Source organism: Carya illinoinensis, chromosome 11, assembly GCF_018687715.1.
Source record: "Carya illinoinensis cultivar Pawnee chromosome 11, C.illinoinensisPawnee_v1, whole genome shotgun sequence".
Classification (NCBI taxonomy): domain Eukaryota; kingdom Viridiplantae; phylum Streptophyta; class Magnoliopsida; order Fagales; family Juglandaceae; genus Carya; species Carya illinoinensis.
Window position 1 is genome coordinate 321,107 of NC_056762.1, and position 27,344 is coordinate 348,450.

General features: G+C 39.9%; 2 protein-coding genes across 8 annotated transcripts; one reads left to right on the forward strand and one right to left on the reverse strand.

Annotated features, from left to right (window-relative positions):
• The first annotated feature begins 1,022 nt into the window (after positions 1-1,022).
• On the forward strand, positions 1,023-9,852 carry LOC122281044 (protein MEI2-like 4). Of its 7 annotated transcripts, none has more exons than XM_043092253.1 (15): positions 1,025-1,418; positions 1,526-1,605; positions 2,064-2,235; positions 3,565-3,905; positions 4,425-4,840; positions 4,936-5,094; positions 5,254-5,370; positions 5,450-5,601; positions 5,685-5,767; positions 5,916-6,269; positions 7,584-8,232; positions 8,669-8,753; positions 8,839-8,907; positions 9,013-9,192; positions 9,295-9,852. In XM_043092253.1, the coding sequence occupies exons 4-15, from the start codon at positions 3,770-3,772 to the stop codon at positions 9,445-9,447; spliced, it is 2,553 nt and encodes an 850-aa protein (XP_042948187.1). In that variant the 5' UTR covers positions 1,025-1,418; positions 1,526-1,605; positions 2,064-2,235; positions 3,565-3,769; the 3' UTR covers positions 9,448-9,852. The 7 variants fall into 7 exon arrangements, with proteins under 7 accessions (XP_042948190.1, XP_042948191.1, XP_042948189.1 ...); XM_043092254.1 differs by having other exon boundaries at positions 1,526-1,585; XM_043092256.1 differs by having other exon boundaries at positions 1,023-1,605; positions 9,013-9,184.
• Positions 9,853-14,415: 4,563 nt separating this feature from the next.
• On the reverse strand, positions 14,416-26,338 carry LOC122281239. Its single transcript, XM_043092593.1, has 4 exons — positions 26,208-26,338; positions 25,121-25,396; positions 24,536-24,613; positions 14,416-16,996 (listed from the first exon to the last, which is right to left on the reverse strand). Exons 1-4 carry the CDS (start codon positions 26,336-26,338, stop codon positions 14,416-14,418), a joined length of 3,066 nt encoding a protein of 1,021 aa, XP_042948527.1.
• Between the last annotated feature and the right edge of the window lie 1,006 nt (positions 26,339-27,344).

A 27,344-nucleotide genomic window follows, 5' to 3' on the forward strand; every position in this document is an offset into this window, starting at 1 on the left:
TTTTGCAAAGGAGACGCACGGAGAGGGCATTACAGATAGATGGATCTGGACGGGTGAGAAGCTAGCTACCCTTTCTTGTTGAAGCAAGGATGACGGCGATGGACTAGGAGAGGCAAGGATACGGCGGGGTGGCTCGTCGGCAAGAAGCTTGATACCCTGTTTCGTAACAGAGTGATGGGTTTCGTATAACGATGAGGCTGCTGGTTTTCCCTATCTGGTTCTGGTCGACGGTTTGATGGGTTTATCTAGGCATCGTGAGGCATACCGTGCCTTGTGGTGGTGGTCGGCAGCAGCAGCTAACGCTGCACGTAACAGAGAGGGAAGAAGGGGCGGCGGGTTATAGTGTTGAAACCCTAGCCCGATCCTTGGGTGCCTCCTTTTGTAACGGGTTGGGCTTGGGCTGGGTCATTGGACTGGGCTTGGGTCATTGGTCTGGGCTTGGGTCATTGGCTTGGGCTGGGCTTTCTATTTGCACAGCCCTTTCCTGGCCTTTTGTGGTTTATTTGTTTTCTTTGTTTTTTTGTTCTGTTTTAGCTTTTATAATAAGATTTTATCTAGAGTCTCACTTCTTTTTAAAGGAAGGTGGGTGTTTGTCCTACTCCTCCTTTGGAGGAGGTAGGTGTTAGTACTCTTTCTCCTTGAGAGGAGAGAGTGTGGTTGTACCTCTCTTCGTTGGAAGAGAGGTCGTTTTATCTCTGTTTTAACAGAGAGCTTTTTCTCTTGACTGCTGTCAAGAGAAGAGGTATAGAAGTTTAGACAATATCCGTTACAAAGAAATTTGTTGACGGGGAAGCCCCTGAGCAGTTGCGTTAGTTGGCTTACAGTCTGATTCTTCAGTTTGTTAAGTCACAGTTGTAACTTCGTTTATGAATATATGCAGTGAAGCATTTTCCATCAAAAAAAAAAAAAAAAAAAAAAGCTGAATAGCTGAAACAGTAGTTGTAAAATCTAATGGGTTTGGAGCCAGCCAGCCAGCTAGCTCAAATTAAAGCAAGACAGGCACAAAGCATCCCCCCGCGCGCCTATTTCTTTTCTATTTTGTCGTTTTTTTCAAACCCAACTAACACCCCCACCCTCCTCTCTCTCTATCTCTCTTTCTCTCTCTCTCTAACTCAGCGAGTGTCCGGCGAGCGTATTCTCGCCGGAATTCGCTCATTCCTCCTCCAAATCTGAACCTTTTTACTATCCGAGCTCTACGAGTCTCCCGCAGAGATAAAAACAATCTGTGATTTTTTGTTTTTGTTTTTTAATTTATTCGTTTTTAAGCAACGAGGGTTAGATTTGTTTTTGAAAAAGAAAAAAGAAAAAAACAACAGCAAAAAGGAAAATATTCCGTGTCTGCGTCCGTCTCCGTCTCTTTCCAATTCTCCTTTTGGTTGTGGTGGTGAATGATAGCTTGCAAGCGAATGCAAATGCAGGTTCTAACTAATCCACATATGCTCTGAGATCCCTTTTTTGTTTTTCTCTTCTCTCATTCCTTTCCTCCTTTGCTTACTCTTTCTTCTCCCAATTTTCCAAATTCTAGAGAGAGACAGGAGAGTGAGAGGGAGCGAGATTCGACATGGTGGCCAATTTGTATTTTTAGGTGCGATTCTGTTACATTAGGTCAAATTCTCTTCTCATTTGTGTTTTCTTTCAAATATATGTTTTTTTTCCTCATTTTGTGGCGATGACTTAAGTGTATATTCTTTTTTAATATCTTCTTTTATCGGTTTTTGATCTTCATATTTTGTTAGAAATTGAATACCAAGCTTAATTATGCAAAAGCTGTGATTTTTTTTTTTTTTTTCTGGGTGGAGGGAAAAACACACTTGAGTGGTAATTTTTGCCGAGATTTTTTAATTTTTCTCAATTTCCCTTTCCCTTGCCTTTTCTTGAAAACAAGAAAAGCACTTAGTTTTGGTCGTTGGTTGGTAAGCAAGAGGATTTTTCGGTTTCTGGGGTCCGATTCTATGGATGACCCGTGATATTGCAAAATTTTAGATAATCAATTTTTGATAATGCTATTAAGAGTTTCATGAAATACCATTTGTCAAGTAGATAATACTTGAATTGTTTTTCAGATGAAGAACCATGCAGCCTATACAGAGTGGGCAAGTGAGAATCTTTAAGAGTTTTTCTCTCTCTTATTAGAGTTTCTGGTTTGGGAGTTTCGGTATGCTATTTGAAGTAATGGATCAAAGGGGCGTGTCTGCCTCGTCTCACTGCTTTGAAGAAATTTCTTTTCCTTCTAAGGTATTTATAGTCTAAAAGTACCTAGAAATCTCCCAATTTTTCCCTTGGCCCCCGTTTATAATTTGTGACAAATTGTCTGCAAGGAATTCCGGTTAATTGTAAATTTATTATCTTTTTAGCTGTCAATTATCTTTCACCTATTTGTGCGCGTGCGCACCCGCACACTTGGGTGTTTGTTTTTAGGAGTAATACTACACACCATACTCTCATCACACTTTCATTCCACTATGTAAGATGTGGAACATCCAATGGTCATAAATGTGCCACATATTACATAATGAGATGAAAGTGTGGCGAATAAAATTTTTCTTTTTTCAATTTGGTTGTGTAACTTGGCAACTTGTTTTGGACAGAAAGTTGGATGTCTGAAACCCAAGGGCATGCCTCATCACCGAGGTGAAAACTATATAATTAGCTATAATGTTACCCTTCATATCAACTTCTCAAAATTTGGGAGGGAATGCCAGATGTCCTACACTTAATTTAAAGATTACCATAAACCACTAGTCCAGAAACTAGTATGTACCATTGTGTGTTTAGGAGATTCTCGGATTGATTCAGGCAATATACATTGAAGGTCACGATTTTAAGCTTAAAAACATTTAGAGAAAAATGGAGTTTTGCAGACCTGAGATTAGCCTTGTTTTAAGCAACTACAGGGTCGTTATATTCTAGCACTTGTAAATTGAACTTCTGGTTATTTTTTGGAGCACCTTGTCTGCCCCAGGAATTAAATTGGCCATTTGGCCCCTTATTGGAATCTTTAAAAGTGTGTCTTCTCATAGGGAGATGATCCTTTTTTATGTGCCAATATCATGGTAATTTGTTTTGAAAAATGAAATGTTCAGCTTCTTTCTGAGCAATTCTAATTATGGCTATGACTCTTTGCAAAATACGTCAAAGCCAGTTCAATTTATATTTTTATTTAGTTATGAGTTATTACAAGAACTATATTTGGGGACTGCTAAGTTGAATGTATGTTATTTTATCTATATTATTTTTTTGCTTACAGATAAGTCGCTTTTGATTATGCATCTGTGGCAGATTCTGGAAATATGCTTCTTTGATGATTCTTTTTATTACCTTTTTTGTATGTTTAATCCTATCCTGTTTTATTGATAAGTGTTTCATTGTGGTAAAGTTGTGATGAGAGTTGTATTTCAATAGTTTGGTTGGCAGCTATCAATCTGATTAGAGCTCATTGTTGTGACTTTCTAGCACGTTCAATTTATAACTTGCTGTTTTTTAGTTTAGGGATCTTTTCTCAGGGCTTTCCCAAGCAAAGTTTAATCATTTTGGTGTTCCTCTTATTGTTTTGTATTCATTCAGCAAGAATGAAGGGAATGGTAGCACACCTGGAAGCTTGTTAGATGCTTTACCATACCTGGAAAAACTTTCACCTATAGGGGCACAGTCTGTGGATACTCTGGAACTGCCACAGTCAATTCTACCTAGAGATCAAAGGAAAAAGATAGGTTCTGGTGGAGAAGAAGCTGATTTATCCAATGCTTCATGGAAATCTGTGAATCATCATATGGAATCGTGGTCAAATGTGTGCAATCAGCAGCTGCCTTCTCATAGTTTGGACAGGAAGAAGACTGTTATTAGTGGCACCAAACATGAAAGTAGTTTGTTTTCAAGCTCATTGTCTGAAATATTTAGTAGAAAGTGTAAGATTTCATCTTTCATGTTTATCATATGCCATTCATATCTTAAATGTGGGTAATAGTGTCACTTATAAAAAAAATAATGTGGGTAATAGTGTCTTTTTATTTTTTCTTTTCCCTTCGAGTTAGGTATTTTAATTGTCATAGTTTTTGGTTTGAATATGCCATTGTTTCATGGTCAACATATACATATAGAAATTGAGTAAGGTCGTTAGTTGACACATAACGACGATATCTCACAACAACCGACCACTAACTTTTGTTATGAAAAATCTTGCTTGAAGTCCCGCATTTAACTTGTTTTATCCTTCAAGAAAGTTGGTTTTTTCTTTTGGCTTCAAAATCTCTCTGAAACTTCTTATAACCATAGGATTTTGCACTCTCTTCCTTAGTTTTTCTTGGTCAACTAAATGTTTTCTTTTTTCTTTCATTTTTTATAGCCAATGACTTCGTTTGCATTTGTTTGATATAATGGATATTTTGCTCTGTGCATTTTCCATAAATGTGGATGCTTGGATGCAGTGCGAATTTTGGGGAATGAGGTTCCATCTTATCAGCCTGCTAGTGCTGTTTTTTCCCACCATGATGAAGAGCTATTTGAATCTATTGAAGAACTTGAGGCCCAAACTAACGGAAATTTCCTTCCTGATGAAGATGACCTGTTTTCTGGCATGATTGATGAGCTGGGATGTAGTACTCATGCCAATAGTGGAGATGACTTCGAAGATTTTGATTTGTTCAGCAGTGGGGGAGGTATGGAATTAGAAGGGGATGATCGCATGTATATGGGGCAAAAGAATTTTGATTATATCAGAGGCCTTTCCAACGGTCAAGTGGGTTCTAATAGCTCAATTCTTGGTGAACACCCATCTAGAACACTATTTGTGAGAAATATAAATAGCAATGTTGAGGAATCTGAATTAAAGACATTTTTTGAGGTGCATGTTACTCTTTTACTTTTTGGCATTCTATTAGGATTTCATCCAACTGAGTCATGGAAAGTTCAATTGACAACTGTGTTTTGTTCTGTCAGCAACATGGAGATATTCGAATGCTGTATACTGCCTGCAGGCATCGTGGGTTTGTTATGATTTCTTACTATGACATAAGGGCAGCTCAAAATGCAAAGAGAGAACTTCAAAATAAGCCATTGAAGCGTAGGAAACTTGACATACATTATTCGATACCAAAGGTATGGTGGTCACTTTTATGCTGTTTCAATTGTATCATGCTGTTTTGGCGGTTGCTTAAACTAACATCTTTCACTGCTGTGATCATCATCGGTTTTCTACTTCTTTTTGCCTATGACATAATCTGATATGCTGTTGCTTGATGTTTGCTGATGTGTCAGGACAATCCTTCAGAGAGGGATATTAACCAAGGCACCCTGGCTGTATTCAACCTTGATTCCTCTGTTTCAGATGACGAGCTTCGTCAGATTTTTGGCTTTTATGGAGAAATCAAAGAAGTAACACTGTTGCCCCCTTCTTTCACTTACATAAATGATGTTATAATATTTGTATTGTCTTCATGTTTGTGGTTTGCAGATCTTTGATATTCCACATAAGTGTCACCCAAAGTTCATAGAGTTTTATGATGTTCGAGCTGCAGAATCTGCTCTTCGTGCACTGAATAGGAGTGATATTGCTGGCAAACAGATCAAGGTTGAACCAAGCCATCCAGGGATTGCAAGATGGTGGTACCGCCTATTTACACTGTTCATCTTATTTCCTAATGGCCATCATTAAAGTGGATATATAGGAACTAAGATCCTTTTTGCAGTGTGATGGAACAGTTTGAGCAGGAGCAAGATGGACGTAATGTTTGCCAAAGCCCTTGTAAAACTTTATCACCAGTATGCACAGGTATGATTTCTGCCTGCAAATAATAGCTGCATCAGTGAAGGTCTTCTTAAAATGCAAAAACTTTTTCTTGCCATAACTCAATATTTTACGGCAAGTGTATTGCATCTCACTGCAGATAATGGATCTAACCATAGTTTACATTCTGCAGCCCGATCACCTGTGAGTTCATATGTTGAAAATGTATTCCCTCACAGGAGTTCAGGTGTTCTGAACAATTTTTCCTCTCCGGTGAGAGTGGCATCCATTGGCAAACAATTTGGCATTTGTGATTCAAATCAGTCTCTAAATGAAATAAAGTTTTCCAACCAATGCATTCCCAGTTTCCATCCTCATTCCTTCCCGGAGTATCTTGATAGTTCAGTCAATGGTAGTCCATGCAAAATTTCAAGCCATATTGCTGATATGGCTGTCAGTCTAGGTCCCAAAGTGGCTGAAGGAATTGACAGTAGGAAAATTATCAAAGTGAGTTCCAACATTCGCACAATGGAACCCAATGCAGGAGGTAAGTTATTTCATTGCCCTGTAGTCTGTTTGAAATATATTTTTGTGTTCCAAGCAACTGGGTTTAGGTGGATTCGACTCTCGGATGGCCCCACACCATCTTGTGCTTGGGTTGGGTTGAGGTTCCATCATGCCAAAGAGCCATTGGCCTGTTTGAAATTTTACATTTGCTGCGTATTTTAGATTTTGGCATCTGCTTGACTACCATTAAGATAGTATCAGGCAGTTGTCAAACATATTTCTGCAAGGAGAATTTATGAGCAGGAAGGTAGGCATGAACAGGTCATAAATTACAACATACAGGCTTTCCACATTGTAGGATGTTCTTCTTCTTCTTCTTCTTCTTCTTTTTTTTTTTTTTTCCAATTCGCACTGGGTATCCTTGAACAAAGTCCTGAGTAATCCCAGGGGTGCACAGCACATTGCAGGATGTTCTTGATACATGTTGGAATGAAAAATAATAATAAACCCCAATGCGTGCCTTAGTGGTATTGGGGCGAGCTGTATAAACTAGATGTCTTGGGTTTGAAACTTCACATTCACACTCTTGGGGCTGAGATTAGTTGAGGCTTTGTTCACGGATACACGTTGCCAATAAAAAAAATAAGAAATAGAATATTCTAGATATGTCCCAATGTCAATATTCTCTCAAATATTTTAGATTAACTATTCAGATTTAAGTTAAATAAACTGTTCATGAATTTTCAAAATACACTTCTTTACATGATTTTGGGTGGTTTGAAGCTGGAACCTCTAGGTCATCATCTGTTGCAACCACTCTTGTGGTCTGCATTTCAGGTTTATTGAATTCTATCTAAACAGTTACATTTGGAAAGTATAATTCTCTTTTTGAATCAGTACATTTGGAAAGTATAATTAATAATCTGAAAACATTTCTTGTTAGTCCATTGGAGCTTTTGTGCATGTTAGGGTGTCAAAAACCAAAAACCCATGGTTTTTGACGTCCTAGAGAGTTTCTTCCCAAACATCCAAAAACATCCATCCAAATATGTTATCGTCAGTCCCACCATTATACAATCTTTTGAGGAGTTGGTCATCTAGTTGCCATATCTTTGTTCCTGTTGTCTTACTTAAAATTACACTAAACAAATTGGGTATGGGAATTTTCATAGATGTCATATTGTTCAATTATGGTTCCATAACAATGAAACTTAGCCCATAGTTAGTTCTAAAGCATTACAGATGAAGTTGAATTTGTTTCTCTTCAAACTTTGAATCTAGGTTGATTATGATAACCTCGTTGTAGATTTATTTTGCCATTTGTTTTTGGTGTTGACTAAGTGTTTCTCCATAGTTTTTGGTTCCTTGGGAAATGGGAGTTATCCCCTTCATGGACATCATCACTTCACATGGAACAGCTGCAACTCGTATCAGCAACATCCTTCAAGTCCCATGATTTGGGGGGATTCACCTTCATTTGCCACTGGTGTTCCTGCTCATCACCTTCCACAAATGCCTGGATTTCCTAGAGGATCGCACCAGTTGCTGAACATGTCAACTGTGCATTGCCATGTTGGATCGGCACCAGCTGTAAATCCTTCTCTCTGGGATAGGCAGCATTCCTATCTGGGGGAATCTCCTGAAGCTTCTGGTTTTCATTTGGGTTCCCTTGGGAGTGTGGGATTTCCTTGCAGTTCTCAATTGGATCCAATACAAATTTCTTCTCGCAGTACCTTTTCTCATGCTGGCAGAAATTGCCCTGACATGTTGACAAATGCTGGTCATCACTCTCAGCAAATGTGCCACATTTTCCCTGAGCCGATCCCGATGATTTCAATGCCTACATCTTTTGAGTCACCTAGTGAACGTGCAAGAAGCCTTTCTCACCATAGAAATGAAGCAAATTATCTTGCTGATAAGAAACAATTTGAACTTGATATTGACTGCATATTGCGTGGGGAAGACGGCCGCACAACACTGATGATAAAGAACATTCCCAACAAGTATGTCAATGATCCTTAAAAATATCTCGACCTATTTTGTGCGTTTTACTTTTGTCTTCTATCTGTCTTTACAACATTTCTTCTGATGAATCTTTCCTTTGCTTGAACAGTAGTGTTAAAATATCTTGATGTTCTTGTAGATAACCTGTTTGGCGTTTTTATTATTCCACCCCAAATAATACTTATAAAAAAAAAAAAATTATTCCACCCCAAATAAGCCACTAGTCTTTTGGTGCGGTCACTTCTTTGATTTCTGCTTTAGAAACACAATGATTGCAGGATATCATACATATTTTGTCTTGGTCATGTAATTTAACCGTATGTAATAGTTTTAGTAGCGGTAGTAATTATGGGTCTTGAATTCATTCCGGTGCTTTTGCCATTTTATCCTCTCCCTTTGTCATTTCTTTAGGTTGAGGTAATGTTTTTCTCACAGGTATACTTCTAAGATGCTTTTGGTTGCAATAGATGAGCACTGTCGGGGAACCTATGATTTTATCTATTTGCCAATTGATTTCAAGGCAAGTATATTTTTTGATGAATCAAATTGTTTGGGTAAGAAACCTCATTTATATTCCTCACCAAATTTTGCTGTATTTTCAACAGAACAAATGCAATGTGGGCTATGCGTTCATCAATATGACTAATCCTCGGCAGATAATTTCATTCCATCAGGTTTGGGTTTTGAGTTATCATGGATAAACCTGTAACATTCGGTTTAGTTGAAATTCTGTCAGTTATTGGTAAAGCGCGAGGGATTGACAAATGCCATTTTTTCAGGCATTCAATGGTAAAAAATGGGAAAAGTTTAATAGTGAAAAGGTGGCATCCCTTGCATATGCTAGGATTCAGGGAAAGGCTGCTCTTATTGCCCATTTTCAGAATTCAAGCTTGATGAATGAAGATAAACGTTGCCGACCTATTCTCTTTCGTACTGACGGTCCAAATGCTGGTGATCTAGTAGGATTATCATGATATAATCCACTTGTATACTAACATAACATTGTCCTTATGGTTATTATTGCTTCATGACCAAACTGACCTAATTTCTTGTATCTGCAGGAGCCCTTCCCCCTGGGTGCTAATATTCGTTCAAGACCAGGCAGACCCCGAACTAATGGAAATGAGGAAAACCACAACCAAGGGAGCCCTTCTACTTCTGCAAATAGAGAGGAATATTCCAATGGATCGGATTTTTCGAAGGACTTCGATTGACCCAGCCAAATTACCCAGCCAATTTGCCTGAAGCACTAACTTTAGAACGAACCCTGTATTGGAGTACAGAATCACATTAACCCCAATTCGTGTCACCCCTATTCTGACAACTATTTTTTCCGGCCACGAAGAAGCAGTACTAGTTCTACTACAGGTTTTGGGAACTGGAGCGTGCTTTACCAAGTGGCCTTCTTATTTTTCTGTCTCATTAAGTTAATCACATTGGAGTCTATGAGTATAGAGAATCGCTTACCGAAGGCTCTGAAGTTTGGCTCGTCTTGAGTGAACAATCTCACATTGGACATGACAAGCTCCTCGTGGTAAATGCTCACCGTGGGGGGCGGCTTTGCTGTTTTGTCTCCAGTTTATGTCGATATTCTTGATTAATCTCCATGTTTTCTTGAATTCCTTGTCTTTGTGTGAAGTTGATTGTTGGAATGATAACATATACGAACGCAGCTCAGTTTAAAGGCGGACAATTATGACATCACTTCTTAAAAAATGTTTTTTTTTTTTTTATTCGAATAATTTCTTCGGGAAAATTTGAGCTTCATTCGAATATCAAATATTGCATATTGCCTTCTATTTTAGGCCATTTTTGGATACAAGAAGTGTTTTATCTCATTTTATTTTATCTTATTTCATCATTATAAATTTTTTTAAATTCACACAAAAAATATAATAAACAATTTAATTTTTTCAAATCATAAAATAATAATAATATTAAAAAATAACTCTACTAATAGTTTTGAACTTTCATCTTAACAAATTTCATCTAAACTTACTATCCAAACCGTACTTTTAGGTCTTGCAAATTGTCTTATGCTACTAAAGTGCTCTCACAAATATAAATTGTTTTGTAATCCTATGCGTTTTTTTCTTTCCCTTTCTTCTAAGTAAGCATATTATAGATATATTTTTAACAGTTATAGAATACAAGGGTCAATAGGTTAGGAGGTTTCAATATTTATCTCAAACCAATAAATACAATACAAGAAAGAGAAAAAAAGAAGGATATGAGGTCAATGACTGTCACCTCCACCCATTTCCTCTAGAGGGAAGCCATGAAGTGGTTTTGATGCATTCCGATAAACGGACTGTAATATTATGATTGGAAGTCATAGTGAAATTTTTTATGCTATATTTCGTTAGTTTGGATTGCCTGAATGAGACTTTCTCTACCTCTTTCCCTTGATCCTTAATTAGGAGAAGCAAAAATATAATAAAATAGCAAATGAGATATGTGTCAAATTGCTAGCAGATGATCATCAGGGACTGTGGAGGCACATGGAGGCCACACGCAACACTAGGAGAGTGGAGGTTGGACGAATTTAAAAGATCTGAGGTTGCTGGCTCCAAAAATGTCACATGTGGCGGCAACAGACTCTCTGTTAGGGACCCCGGTCTTGTTCCTAAACATTAAGTCCATGAGCTCGCCTTGGTGATGTTGGTGACCGAGTGATCTTGCCAACTTGCTTGGCCTTCAACCATGGGTAGGTGTTTGGGATGTGGAATGGTGGAGTTGGTGATGGAATTGGGTAGGCTAAATGTTTAGGGTTCACAATTCTCTATGGACGGTTTAGCTTGTTCCTTAAGTGTAGTGCCAAGTAGATTGGGTTAGGGTTGATGTGAGTGAGTGAGGCTAGGGTTTGTGGCTTTGGGGCAACAAGGGTGGCTGAAATTACCCAAGGGGATCTAGGGTGGCGCCTAGGTGGATGGAGGCTATGATTTTGGAAGGATTCCTAAGTGGTAGGAATCCTTAAGGATTTGGTGGGCTAGTTAGGTAAGTCAATGTTGACTTGAGAAATTTAAGGAAGGAGAGATTTAAAGAATTGAAGATGATTGTCAATTGCTTAAATTAAGGGATGATGGATTTAAGGAATTGAAGAGGATTATCAATTCCTTAAATTATGGGATTGGATTGGGAGGAAGTCAAGGCTCCAATAAGGAATGAGTTTCCTTATGGAGCATTGGAGGTGGACTATGGCAAACACTATAGTGGGCGGCACTAAGTGCTTGGATGGATCAAATGAGGCAAATGATAAAATGTGGCAATGAACATCCGAAGAACACAATGAATTCTTAAGAACAATTCAAGAACAATGCACACAAAAACACAATATCAATGGAAAGTAAATGGAAGACAAGAGAGTGAATGAATAATATTCATAAAATTGATAGATTGAATCACACTTATTCACGAATTGTAAAGTGTGATTCTCTCATTAGGGATTCACGAATTGCACCCCAAAGAGCCCAAGTGCTAAGCACCAAAATGGATGATATCAAGAACAAAGCCGTCCAAAACAAATTGTCAAAGGATATGAAAGAAAGGACTAAGTGTCCTATTTATAAGAGTTACAACTTGGAAACCCCCACAGGCCTCTTGGAAATAAATAAATAAAAATAAAATAAAATAAAAAGAAATAACATAGTGGCAGGCCAAGTTGGCCTAGGCATGCATGAGCCCATGGTGGACTAGGATGGTGCATGGTGGTCTTTGGTCTGGTCCATGGCTAGGTGGCACAACATGGCTTGTTGATGGGCATGACATGGTGCCATGCAAGGGCCTGCTGGTGGGCATGGCATGGTGTTATGCAAGGCCTGCTGGTGGTGAGCCATGTGTGCGTGCTGCATGGCCCAGGCTGGTGGCCTGGGCGTTGAAGCTGCAAGGCATGGGCTAAAGCCATGCGCTGGATGGCATGCCTGGTGGGCATGTCATTGACCTAGCCTGCAAGGCATGGGTTGGAGCAGTGCGCTAGATGGCATGCCGGGTGGGCATGCCACTAGCCTGGCCTGCAAAGCATGGGCTGGAGCCATGCGCTGGATGGCACCCTTGCGAAGTAATGCTACTAACATGACTAGCGTGCAGCGTGGGGCGCACGCAAAGGTGCTCGCGAGGGGGTGCATGCGCAAGGGCTTGTGCATGCGCATGGGTGTGCGTGGGCTAGACTGCGTGTTGGGCTGCGCGCGGCTTCCAATCTCATTGGCCTGCATGCTGGGCGCCCCGTGCGTGTCACGGCACGGGCCAAGGCATGTGTGTAGGCTAGCCATGGTGCTGTCGTCACCTCCCAAGGGCAGTGTCGAGGCTTGTCTCGAGGCCGCTTTTCTAGAGGTTTTAACATTCCCCCTCCCTTTAATCACATCCTTGCCCTCAAGGATGAATTGTGGAAATCTCTCCCTTATATCATCATAATCTTCCCACGTGGCCTCATCTCTTGGTGTCCCTCCCCATTTGATTAGAACTTGCCACACTTTTCTTCTTTTTCTTTCCCTTGTCACCACTCTATAATCAAGGACTTCTCTTGGTTGTAGAAGCATTCGGCCCTCTTCATCAAATTTTGGTAATTCCTCCACAGTGAGTTTTGGATCACCAACCATTTTCTTCAATACCGTCACATGAAAAACCGGGTGTAGTTTGGAGGTTGGAGGTTGGAGGAAGTTCCAACCTATAAGCTACCTCATCCAATTTTCCCAACACCTTAAAAGGCCCATAATACCTCTTAGAGAGCTTCAAGTTAAGCTTCCTCTTTAAGGTTGCTTGCCCATATGGTTGAAGCTTCAAATAAACATAGTCTCCCACCTCAAAGTTCTCAACATGTCTCCCTTGATCATAGTGCTTCTTCATTCTTTCTTGAGCTCTCTTTTTACCATTGCCAAGATCTCATCTCTTGTAAGCAATTCATTCTCAACCTCATCATTTCTAGCCGTGCCTTTCTCATAATTCACCAAAGTGGGTGGTGATCTTCCATAAACAACTTCAAATGGACTCTTTTGGATGGAAGTATGAAAAGAGGTGTTGTACCAATATTCGGCCCATGTCAAGAAGTCTCCCCATCTTCTTTGCTCCTCATGGCAAATGCACCTCAAATATTGTTCAAGTGTTCTATTCACAACTTCCGTTTGCCCATCGGTTTGAGGTTGATAGGATGAGTTAGCCTTCAACTTGCTTCCTTGTAATTCAAATAATTCCTTCCAAAAAGTACTCATAAACACTTTATCACGGTCGGATACCATACTTTTTGGAAAGCCATGAAGTTTTACCACATTATCAACAAAGGCCTTGGCCACACTCTTGGCTGTGTATGGGTGTCTTAAGGGAATGAAGTGTGCATACTTACTTAGACAATCCACCACCACCAAGATGACCTCATATCCTCCACTAATTGGTAAGTCCTCCACAAAGTCCATAGACAAGTCTTCCCAAATCAAGTTTGGAATAGGTAAAGGTTGCAAGAACCCGGATGGGGGCCTGGTATCATACTTGACCTTTTGGCATGTATCACATTCGGAAACCAAGGTTTTCACGGCTTTCTTGATTCATTCCCAATAGAAGAAATGCTTAATCCTTATGTAGGTCCTTAGCCACCCAGAATGGCCACCTTCCTTGCTATTGTGAAAATGGTCAAGGACCTCCTTCCTCAAATTAGGTACATTCGGCACATATACATGATCCTTGTAGTAAATCAAACCATCTTTCACCTTGAACCCAACAACACCATCACCTTCGGCCTTTAGAAGTTCCACTATCTCAATGACTCTAGCATCAATCTTTGTAGCCTCACGGATTTTGTCCCAAACCCTCCATTCGGCCCCACTTAAGGCCAACATAGAAGAGTCATCTTCCTCATGCACTAACCACAAAATTGAAATTTTCTCTTTTATACTCAAAGCGTCCGCCACTTTGTTCTCTTTGCCCGGTTGATAAATGATGTCATATTCAAATCCAAGCAACTTCACTAAGAACTTTTGTTGCTCGGGTGTCACTATTTTTTGTTGAAGCAAATGTCTCAATGCTTGTTGATCCGTGACAATGGTAAACTTTCTTCCCAGCAAATAAGGCCTCCACACCTTCACGGCATACACAACCGCTAGCATCTCCCTAGCATAGGTACTCTAAGCCTTTTTCATCGGTCCAAGTGCTTTGGAAATAAAGGCTATTGGTCTGTTTTCTTGAACCAAAACAGCCTATATCCCCTCACCACTAGCATCGGTGTATACTTCAAAAGGCTTCTCAAAGTTAGGAAGCGAAAGCACGGGTGTTGTAGTCATATCCCTCTTCAACTCATCAAAGGCCCCCCTTGCCTCTTGGATCCATACAAAATTGTCCTTCTTCAACAAAGATGTAAGTGGCTTAGCAATAAGCCCATAGTTCTTCACAAACCGCCTATAGTAGCCAGTCAACCCCAAGAAGCCCCTCAATGTCGAGATGTCATTTGGTAGTGACCAATCAACCATGGCCTCAATCTTCCTTTGATCCACTTTCACCCCCTCTCCCGAGATGAAGTGACCAAGGTACTCAAGTTCATTCTCCATAAAGGCGCATTTGGAAGCCTTAATGAAGAAGTGGTGCTCTTCCAAAATCTTCATCACAATTCTCAAGTGGCTCTTGTGCTCTTCAATAGTCTTGGAGTAGACCAAGATGTCATAAAAAAACACCAACACAAACTTTCTCAAAAGGGACTTGAAAATTGTGTTCATGGCGGCTTGGAAAGTGGATGGAGCATTACATAATCCAAACGGCATAACAAGATAGTCAAAGTGCCTGGAATGGGTTCTAAAAGCCGTCTTGTGGATGTCTTCACTCTTCATTCTTATTTGATGGTAGCCCGCCCTCAAATCTAACTTGGAAAGAACTCTTGCACCATGGAGCTCATCAAGCATCTCATTCACGGTTGGAATAGGGAATCTATCCTTCACCGTGGCCTCATTTAGAGCTCTATAATCGGTATAAAACCTCCATGTCCCATCTTTCTTCCTCACTAGTAGCACGGGAGAGGAGAATGGATTAGTACTTGGCCTTATCAAACCATTCTTCAACATCTCATCCACTTGCCTCTCTATCTCCCCTTTTTGAAAATGGGCATAACGATACGGTGAGACATTCATCGGCTTCTTTTCATCAACAAGCACAATCCGGTGATCAAAGAGTCTAGATGGTGGCAAAGTAGAAGGCACCTCTAGAACTCCTTGATGGTCTTCCAACACTTCTCTTACTTCCACGGGCAGCCCCTTTAAGTCATCTTTATTGCCTTCTTTTTCACTCTTTTCCACATTACACAAGTAGTCTTCATTGGCCACCATAATGGCAAAACAATAGGCTCCACCTTTGCACAACTTTTCAAAAGTGATGGCTTCACAAGCTTTTACTTCTTTTGATGTCAAGGCTTTCCAAACTCTTTTCTTTGAGTCAAGTTTAAACTCCATCGTCATGTTTTGATAATCATGAATAACTCTCCCAAGGCCCTTGAGCCAAACATTGCCGATCACCACATCAAGTCCCACTAATGCCAACACATGGAGGTCGACCACAATTCGCACACCTTGCATATTCATCTTCACTTCTTTAACAAGTGCTTCACATCTAAGTTTGTTCCCATTGGCTACCTTTACTTCAAAAGGTTCAATGGCACATGGCTTCAATCCAATCTTAGTCATAATATTGGCATTGATAAAATTGTGCGTGGATCCACTATCCACCAAAAGAGTCACTTCAAACTTTCCCACCCATGCCATCACTCTCATGGATGTGGGTCTAGGTACACTCGAAATGGCATTCAAAGATAATTCGGCCTCCTCTAGTGGCTCACTAGATTCGGCCTCTTCTTGTTCCGACTCTTCACTAGTTGTCTCAACATGGCCATCTTCTTCTACTTCACTTGTTTCATCTTCAAGCAACACATATGCTTGCCTAGCCTTGCACTTGTGATCCTTGCTCCATTTGTGACCACATTTGAAGGAAAGACCCTTCTTTATCCGCTTTTGGACTTCTTCTCTTGATAACTTTTTCACTTTATAGGGTTTTGGTTTTGATGCACTCCCTTCCACCTCCTTGTCTTTCCAAAGAACTTTGGTTTGCAAAGGTTTAGAGAATTTGCTCCTCATGTCCTTAGAATGACGTTTCTCAATGTGAGTGCTCTCCTCTAGTATTTCCGCCATCCTCATAACTTTTTGTAGCCTTGTGGGTTGTTTCAACTTTATCTCCTTGGCAAGCCAAGGTTTCAACCCATCCACAAAGGTGCCAATAAGTGCCTCTTCGGACCAACCCCTTACCAAGGTTTGAAGTTGTCGAAACTCATCAATATAGTAATGTACTTTTCCCTCTTGTTTCAACTTGGTCAATTGCCCATGGTGGTTGACAATTGGGGAAGGCCCAAATTGCATCAAGAATTCCTTTTCAAAGGCCGTCCACCCTAGGCGTTTCCTCTCTTTGTCATATTGATCACGAAACCAACGCCACCACTTACTTGCTTTTCCTTCAAGATAGAAACATGCCGTAGAAAATCTCTCTTCTCTTGGGACTTCATACACACGGAAATAATGGTCCACTTTGTCCAACCACTCATATGGATCCCCCCCATTGAACTTGGGAAATCCACCTTTGGCCTCCACCTTTGGCCTCCTTGGTCCCCGATCATATGCCCAGTTTTCAACTCTATCATCATAGTGGTCGACCCCTCTTGCACACGGTCCAACCTTGGATCCCCCACCTTCCAGGGTGGTAGATCCCTTCAAGAAAACTACTCCGTCCTCTACCTCAACCCCCAAACTTCAATTTTCAATTCACAAGCAATAAAAGTAAACAATGTCGAGGTCCTCTGTGGACCTTCCAATCAAATTCACAAGGGATTGAATTTACTCGTCGTTTACCTCTTAGAGAAATGAGAACTTCTCAAGAACACCAAGCAAGAAGCACCTCTCACTGAAAGCACCAATTAATGTTAGGGACCCCGGCCTTGTCCCTAAACATTAAGTCCACGAGCTCGCCTTGGTGATGTTGGTGACCGAGTGATCTTGCCAACTTGCTTGGCCTTCAACAATGGGTAGGGGGATGTGGAATGGTAGAGTTGGTGATGGAATTGGGTAGGCTAAGTGTTTAGGGTTCACAATTCTCTATGGACGGTTTGGCTTGTTCCTTGAGTGTAGTGCCAAGTAGATTGGGTTAGGGTTGATGTGAGTGAGTGAGGCTAGGGTTTGTGGCTTTGAAGCAATAAGGGTGGCCGAAATTACCCAAGGGGATTTAGGGTGGCGCCTAGGTGGATGGAGGCTATGATTTTGGAAGGATTCCTAAGTGGTAGGAATCCTTGAGGATTTGGTGGGCTAGTTAGGTAAGTCAATGTTGATTTGAGAGATTTAAGGGATGAGAGATTTAAGGAATTGAAGATGATTGTCAATTCCTTAAATTAAGGGATGAGAGATTTAAGGAATTGAAGAGAATTATCAATTCCTTAAATTATGAGATTGGATTGGGAGGAAGTCAAGGCTCCTATAAGGAATGAGTTTCCTTATGGAGCATTGGAGGTGGACTATGGCAAACACTATAGTGGGCGGCACTAAGTGCTTAGATGGATCAAATGAGGCAAATGATGAAATGTGGCAATGAACATCCGAAGAACACAATGAATTCTCAAGAACAACTCAAGAACAATTCAAGAACAATGCACACAAAAACACAATATCAATGGAAAGTACATGGAAGACAAGAGAGTGAATGAATAATACTCATAAGATTGATAGATTAAATCACATTTATTCACGAATTGCACCCCAAAGAGCCCAAGTGCTATGCACCGAAATGGATGATATCAAGAACAAAGCCGTCCAAAGCAAATTGTCAAAAGATATCAAAGAAATGACTAAGGGTCCTATTTATAAGAGTTACAACTTGGAAACCCCCAAAGGCCCCTTGGAAATAAATAAATAAAAATAAAAAATAAAAAAAAAATAATATAGTGGCGGGCCAAGTTGGCCCAGGCATGCATGAGCCCATGGTGGGCTAGGATGGGGCATGGTGGTCTTCGGTCTGGTCCATGGCTAGGTGGCATAACATGGCTTGCTGATGGGTATGGCATAGTGCCAAGTAAGGGCCTACTGGTGGGCATGACATGGTGGCATGCAAGGCCTGTTGGTGGTGAGCCATGTGTGCGTGCTGCATGGCCCAGGCTGGTGGCCTGGGCATTGAAGCTGCAAGGCATGGGCTGGAGCCATGCGCTGGATGACATGCTTGGTGGGCATGTCATTGGCCTAGCTTGTAAGGCATGGGCTGGAGCCATGCGCTGGATGGCATGCCACTAGCCTAGCCTGCAAGGCACGGGCTGGAGCCGTGCGCTGGATGGCACCCCTGCGAAGGCACGCCACTAACCTGGCTAGCGTGCAGCGTGGGCATTGAAGCTGCAAGGCAAGGGCTTGCACATGCGCATGGGCGTGCGTGGGCCTGACCGCATGCTGGGCTGCGCGCGACTTCCAACCTCGCTGGTCTGCATGCTGGGTGCCCCGTGCGTGTCACGGCACGGGCCAAGGCATGTGTGTAGGTTGGCCATGGTGCTGTCCTCGCCTCCCAAGAGTAGTGTCGAGACTTGTTCCGATGCTGCTTTTCTAGGGGTTTTAACACTCTCATAGTTGTGACAGAGCGTAGATCTTGTGTACGGTTTGAGCTGCATGTGAGACATACAAGTCACTCCGTTCAACGTTTTGCTTTAGCCATTCAAAAGATAGACGGTTGGGCAGTCTTGCAGTGAGGCGCATGGCAGTCGTGGGAAGCCAAAGGGCAGGAGATTGGTACTTCTCGTTACCATGGACGGAAAACAAAGTAAAAACTAGAAAAAAAATGAGCTGGACAATCTCTGTAGATGGGAGGAGGGTCCCCCTAGAGAATATAGGAGGTTTGGATTTTTTGGTTGAGAGCCAAATCGTCTAGAGAGAGAAAAAAAAATTAAATCAAACTATTGAAGTTATCCAATGTGGTTATTATTCTTCTTCTCAACTTTTGGATTCGAGAATTCCTATATAACTTGAGCCTTTTCAATTCTAATGGCCGTAAAAGGCCCCTTAGCTCCCCAATCACAACATGATAATAAAATTGAACACGAAAATACTACGACCGGTTGTCAGACTCATATTAGTGTTAAGTAAATGTACGCTTGGAGTCCCCCGGTACCAAATAAATATCTATACGTCAAAATCAATTTAGCTGAATGAAATGGGTCCGAAGAGCTTATTTCCCATTTCAAGACAAAAACCCATTAATGTGTGGTAAAAGGCCGAGTGAGTGCAGAGAGGGCATCCCCAACGTAAATAATGTAGAAGATAATCTCCAGATTCTACAACCCATATGAGACCCTCCAATGGAATACTGACATTTGTCACAGTTATATATTTGCATCAGGTGCATACATTTTTATCGTCTCATTCGTACTTTCTATGACATACCAGATATACATGGTTGCTAGTATATGAAGTGATCATCACTTGCAATGAACGTCGACCCGCCGCCGTTAATTTAGAAAAGACATGGAATAGTACATCATCAAACCCACAATCTACCATTAAAGAAAAATGTCACAAGAGGGAGGATTTTCTCTGACAAAGGAGAAGGAAAAATGGTGTTACCCTTCCAAGCGTTGAGACCACTACTTTGGTCAGAAGAATCCACAATGCATGGCTAACAGAAATATTGAAGCTGCACAAATTGTTCATGCCAAATATATTCTGTCAACTCAACCTGCTATACTAAATTTATCAGCCTGCTATATTAGAGGAAGAGGAAAGAAAGTTATCGGGTATCAACCTTGTAAAATAAATGCATGCATGGCGTCATTTACAATTACAAAGTGGTCTTCATTCATTCAGAAGTATATGTCAGTTTGCTTGGACTGTGACTTGATCAGATCTTTCAACTTTATAACAGTAAGTAGAGTTCAATTCATTGTTTTCTATCAGTGCTCAGCTAGACAACAAAGTTAAAGCTGAAAGGAACTTATGCATTCCATATTATTTTTGTTGCTGCTACATCTGATCCCTTCATTTACTGCCTTCCTGTATCTTATTAAAATATACAGCACTGCGGATTAAAATAGAAAATAATTGAGGATATGAGGAATTTATACTGCGACCTGCTCATGGAGTAATTAGATGGGCCCATATTTATGGTCCTAAGCATGTTTTTGGAATCATGAAGTCTTTGCAGTCCTATTATGGAGGAAGTGAGGTTGCTAATGTATTTTATATTGAAGTGAAAGGGAATCAAAATCTTAATTTACCCAATCTGTTGGGTTATCCTCTCCCTGAAAACAAGGCACATATCAACTATACACGAGGCTTGGCCTTTTACATAATGATGACCGAACGTTTTATATAACCCATAAAATAAATTAATTAATTCTTGGTTAAAACATTGAACAAGTGAAAGTAAAGAAGTCATGGGCAATGCTAAATCTTAATCGAAGAAATCCCTTTTAGAGAGAGAAGCTCTCACCTCTCTCTAGAAAACCAAACAGAAAACCTCCCCAGAGGGAGGGGAGAACCTCGGCTCCTCCCTCCCTCCCCTCTCCTTTTTCTTGTTTCTCATGTTTTGTTGGTTTTTTCATGTTTGTTTTTCTGCTTTTCTAGTTTTTCTGGTGTGTTTATGTTTCGGCTCTTGAATAAAAAGGGCACCGGGTGCTTGTCTCCATAGCTATGGCGCCGCCCCCTTGCAGCTAAAAAAGGAATATACCTCCCGAGTGCAATCTAGAGGCGTCGGAGAAGAAGATGAGACGCGATTGCCTAACAAAGCCAGCGACAACAACCCCATCACGCGGCGGCGGAGCTTGCTGCTCTGTTTTTGGTTACGTGCGTTAATGGGCTGTCCTGAGGTCTCCGGTAAGGAAGTTTTGTAGTTGTATTGCTTCGGGGGTCATTCGATGGTCTTTCGGCGTGATGGGTTGAAGGCAAACGGCGAGGGAGGAAGGCAAACAGTGAGGGAGCTGGAGAAGTGGATTGAGGCGGGGCTGCTCTGGTTTTGGGACGAGCAGTGGGTAGTGGGTCTGAGCCGAGGATGGTGGTCCTGGGTAGGGGTGAGACGGCAACTATGAGAGAGGCAGACGACAACGGAGCTTGCCATGGGTTGTTTGCTCTGTTTTGCCGTGAGCTTGCCGTGGGTCTGCTATGTTTTGCTGCTCTCGTTTGGTTGCCGTGGTGCTCTCCATGAAGTGGTCGGCTCATGGGCGGAGGGGTATCAGTGACAGTGGGTGGCAGCGGCAGAAGGAAGAGATGAAACCCTAATTGGGTTGGGCCCCCACGTACACATAAGATGGGCTTTTGGCTTATGCTGGGTCTTTTGTTTTTACTGCCCATCAGTTTTTTTTTTGTTTTTTCTGTATTTGCAATGTTGATTTGTTTTAGCTTGTTTTAACCTTTATAAATAAAAAAGATATGTGTTAGTGTCCCACTCCTCTTTTGGAGGAATGTGGGTATTTGTCATATTCCTCTTTTGGAGGAATGTAGGTGATAGTACTCTTCCTCCTTGGGAGGAGAGAGTGTGGCTGTACTCCTCCTCTTTGGGAGGATGGAGCGTGGGTGTACCTTCCTTCTTTGGAAGAAAGGTCGTTTTAGCTCTGTTTTGACAGAGTACTTTCTCATTTGACTGCTATCAGGAGAGAAGGTATAGAAGTTTAGACAATGTCCGTCACAAAGAAATTTGTTGACGGGAAAGTCCTTAACAGTTGAGTAGTTTGGCTGATAATCTGGATTTTCCTGTATTAATTAGTCACAGATATAACTTCGGTTTCAGTAAATGAAATTTAGTCTATTATCAAAAAAAAAAAAAAAAGTAAAGAAGTCGAGAACATCCAGATATTATAGAACATTAAGAGACATCCCCATTAGTTAACACATTAAGGCATCAAATATCACGTATCATTCCAACGTCTCAGCCACCATGTTTCTCCCCCAACATCCTCATTCCTCACGCATAGGGTTGTACTATTAAACCATTCTCATACAAGTTGGGAAAAAGAAGCAAAACGCTAACAGTTCAACAACCACCATACAAAAAATTTTGAGGGAGGGTTTTTTTTTTAATAATAAATTTTAAAAAGTAAAATTAAATAAATTTATTTTTATTTTTATTTTTATATTATATTCTTATTTAAAAATATTTCGTATTGCGAAGTAAAATTATTGATTAAGATTTTATACCGCATTCTCAACTAATAATTGACTTAGTTTTTATTAGAAAATTTTCGATTTAGAGAAGATTTTATCAAATCTATTTTTACAAGACGTGTTAGAATAAACCCTTACACATTTGGGAAAAAAAAAAAATAAGCCTTTGCCTCTTTAAAGGATTATACAAAAAAAATTTATGAACACTGAAAAATTAGATTTTGTTATTTTCAATTTTCATATTATATATTAAACTAATGATGACAAAAGAGAAGTGTATTCTTAAAAGGAGAGTACGTGAAATATTTATTATATAGGATACTTTTAAACTTTTAAGAGAAATAATTTGTACAAATCTTAAATAGACAAGTCGTGCTTAAGCATTTGTACTTCCACCAAACATTGCTCTTTTTTTTTTTTCTTTTTAAAAATTCTACTTGATTTTTTATTTTTGTTGGGGCCACCTTGCACTCGGGGCCTTAGGCAATTGCTTACATCGCCTAATGGAAGAGCCGGTGTTGACTAAGACCGGCCCAAAAACCCCCAAATCCAACAACCAACATACAAACCCAAACCCTTATAGTTTAGATCATCCTTACTTTCGATTATTGATGATTACTAGCCTTGCAATTTTGGAGGTAGAGTTAAGAGAGAGAATGATAGCCACAAGAAAACAATCAAAGTGAGAGAGACCTCCAACCGAAACCTTGGAACTGGAAGAAGCTAATTCGAGTAATGGATAAAATAGCACTGTCTAAAATCAAGTATATGATAATTTGATTATCAGTTTGGGTATTGGGTAATAACCCCAACCATCCTATACCAATTCAGAATAGTATAGACTAATTCTATTCTCGACCCGTTTTATTTCGAGTCGGGTCGGGCTGGATAGTTGTCATACGAATCGTTCATACAATATTGTGTCACGTGACTCACGTTATCCACTTTTGTCACATATTTTTCATTTATTTCAGTGATTAATATTGAATGAGGGTACTGTTTTGTCAAAATTTTCAAATAATTATGAGTGTAATATGTTCATTTTGATATATTTATAAAACACTTGTTGGTTGAAGGCTGTAATTTTTCGTTTCAATAAAACGGTCGAAATCAAGTAGATTTTTCCCTTTTTGTACTAATATACCAATATTCCCGACCCTAAAGTTCTAATTATGGCTTAACCCAAGACTGAGAGTCAGATTAGCCAAGCCATCCTAACTTAACTAGATTTTCAATGCCAAATTAAAGCTTTATGGCAGCCAACTTAGGCAACTATATATATATACACATATATATATAAAAGCTGGCAATATAGTTGGCATCAATTTCTCTATCATGGATCGATGTGGAGTTCGAGAGGTTTTAGGGTATCATATCCGAATAGCAATAGGCTTACAATTTATTCATAATTTATAAACTAGTTGTTATATAATAGTAATTCTATCATTTCTCATTACATATAATGCGTCCTTGCTATCTAACCTTAGTAAATTAAGGATCATCGATCGGGAGGTCGGGAGGTTATAGGGTATTACATATTGTGCATCCCTGCTATTTAATCTTAGCAAATTAAGGATCTTTATTGGACATGTAAGGCACGTACTTGATTTTCCTTTAAACGTACATGTGGCATATAATTTATATATATATATGCTATTTGTGGTTCGTGGTAGTGGTGTGCTTGGAACTCTCCTTCACGGCTTGCTTCTCTGTCGTGGTCTCGCCTAGGGGTGAGTACTTTACCTCTCCATGCTGCTTGCCTAGGTGGCAAGCGCACTTTGCTCAAGCGGTGGCGAGTACTTTGCCTTTCAATGGTGGACATTTGCTTTTACAATAATCGCCTACAGGCAAGTACTTTGCCTTTACACGATGTTCGTCGAGTTGGCAAAGACTTGTTTTCTCAATGGTTTTTGCTTGGGGCTGAGCACTTTGCATTTTAGTGGTGTTCCCCTTGGGAGAGCACTTTTGCTCTCCATGGTGCTAGCCTGGGTAGTAAGCAATTTGTTCTCTCAGTGGTTCATGACTTGGGGTGAGCACTTTGCCTTCCTATGATACTTGCCAAGGTATTGAACACTTTTGCTCTTGTGATGCTCGCCGAGAGGAGAGCGCTTTGCTTTATGACAATTCTAGTCAAGGTGGCGAACACTTTGCTTTCCACAATGCTTACCTTGTGACGAGCACTTTGGCTCTCCATGATGCTCGCTTAGGAGCAAGCACTTTCAAAAATTGATCCCTATTTAGAAATCTGGCATCAGAAATGAGGTCCCAAAGAGAATAATAAGACGAATACAATGTCATATTTGTAGAAAAGAAAACCTGCCTTGTTCTCAGGCATTGTATTAATTTAAATAGAGATTACAAGAGTGATTAACAACTATGTACAGCTAACACACATGGTTGTATATTCTGCTATACATGGAAGGTAACCAATAGAGAAATGACAAAATGGGAGAAAATCATGGGAGAGAAGATCACAACAACATGTTGGAGAGCTTATCTCTTCATCCCCCCTAAAGCTCAAGGTGGGATTAGACCGATGAAGAGATTGCTTCGATTGGGAACAAACTTGAGAGTACATAAAGGTTTTGTAAAAATATCTACAACTTGATCGGGACTTTAGGTATGTGCAAGAGAAAGAACACCACAAGCTCCTTGTTCCCGAAAAAAATGTACGTCGGTCTCAATATGTTTCATGCAACGATGAAAGATAGGGTTTTTGGCCATGCTGATAGCATTGATGTTGTCACAATACAGTGTAGAGGAAGGAATGCAATACCCAATTCTCTTTAGAAGGTTCATGAACCACATAAGTTCAACTGTGTTTATAGCTAACAGATGATACTCTACCTCAGCCGTGGAACAAGATATAGTGGCTTGCTTCTTGGCTCCCCAAGATAACAAGTTATCACCTATGTAGATAGCAAAACTAGTGGTAGAGCAATGATCATCATTGGAACGGGCCCAATTTGCATCACAATAGCCACAAAGTGCAGTGAGAGGAGCTCGAACAAAATCAAGACCGAGATTACTTTGAGATAACAAAAGATACAGTTAATGATAGTGAGATTAGTGTTTTGAGGATTTTGCATGAACTGATAGACATGGTGAATGACATAGGAAATATTAGGACGTGTTAAGTTACGTAAAGAACCAATGAGGCACCGATTAAATTTTGGATCAGACAGGAGCACACTGTTAGTAGTAGTCAATGGAGCATCGGAAGCCAACAGGGTGGACATTGGTCTAGCACCATCCAGACCAAATTTCTAGAGAAGAGAAAGTAAATAGCATGTTTGAGTGAGGGTGATGGTTGACTCATCACGGGCAACTTGAAGTCCTAAGAAGAAATGAACATCACCAAGATTTTTCATGTCGGATGGGAAATGAACTTGTTGATCTGTAAGGTGGAGCTCCCAGTTATAATAATGTCATCGATGTAAATTAAGAGCAAAAAAAATATTTGAGCCATGACGTTGATAAAAGAGCGATTGATCATATGGACATCTTTGGAAACCAAATTGTTGAATATAGGTACTGAACTTCATGTACCAAGCTTGAGGTGCCTATTTAAAGCCAAAGAGTGCTTTGAGAAGTTGGCAGGCATATTCAGGATGAGAGGAGTCCTCAAAACTAAGAGGTTGAGATAAGTAAACATGCTCTTGTAAATCACCATGGAGAAAAACATTGCTTACATCGAGTTGCTTGAGGGACGATCCTTGGGACAAACCTAAAGTAAGAATCAATCTGATAGTGTCGAGTTTAACTACTAGACTAAATGTTTCATCAAAGCCCAAGCCATGGAGTTGTGTGAAACCATGGCAACAAGTTGGGCTTTATACCTTTCAATTGAACCATCCGCTCTAGTTTTAACTTTGAACACCCATTTGCTGCTAACTAGATTCATATCCAATTGTCTAGGCACTAAAGCTTCTGTTCGGTTGTCATGAAGGGAATCAATTTCATCTTGCATGGCTTGCTTCCATTTTGGGTTAGTGAGGGCTTGTTTATATGTTTTGGGTTCTTGTGGTTAGGTTGCTAGATTAGCTACAAAGCAGGTAGGTACTAGTTGTCTTGAAAAGAAAAGGATCTTGGACTTTAGTGTGCCCATTTGAGTCCGTGTGATTATTAGAGTGTTAAAAAAAATAAAAAATTAGAAAACCAGTTGACCAAACCAGACCAATCTGATGGTGCAATACCGGTTCTTTAGAATCAAAATCGGTCCTAAACCGGTTTGGTACTGGTTTTCATATTTTGAAAACCAAATTAAACCGAACCGGACTGATATATATATATACACACATTAATTTTTATATTATATTATACACTAAATTATTAATTAATATAATATAAAAGTTTAACATTATTATTCAAATATATTAATCTTATAACATTAAATTAATATAATATTAAATATCAGTTAGACACTAATTGTACTATATTATTAGACTTAGGTACTAATTACACTATTCTAATCTTATTATTAAAGTCTATTAATCTCACTAATAAGTTAAATCCTACTTATACTATACTAGTATAATTAGACATTAATAAATTAGTCAATGTTTATAATAAATACTAAATTCTAACAATTAAGTTTAGTGTTAAAAAATAATAGCACTAAACATATGCAATGTCACACATGTAAATGGTAAACCAAAAAAATCAGAATGGACCAATCGAAACCCGAAAAATTGAAAGTTTTGATTCCGGTGATAAATCGGTTTGTATCGATTTTTAAATTTTCACTAAAACCAAAATTACAAGAGTGATTAACAACTATGTTCTTAGGCATTGTATTCATTTAAATAGATATTACAAGAGTGATTAACAACTATGTACAACTAACACATATGATTGTATATTTTGCTTTATATGGAAGGTACTGAATATACAAATGACAGAATGGGAGAAAATCATGGTAGAGATTATGGGAGAGAAGATCACGACTATATGACGAAAAGGCCTTCCTCTTTGAG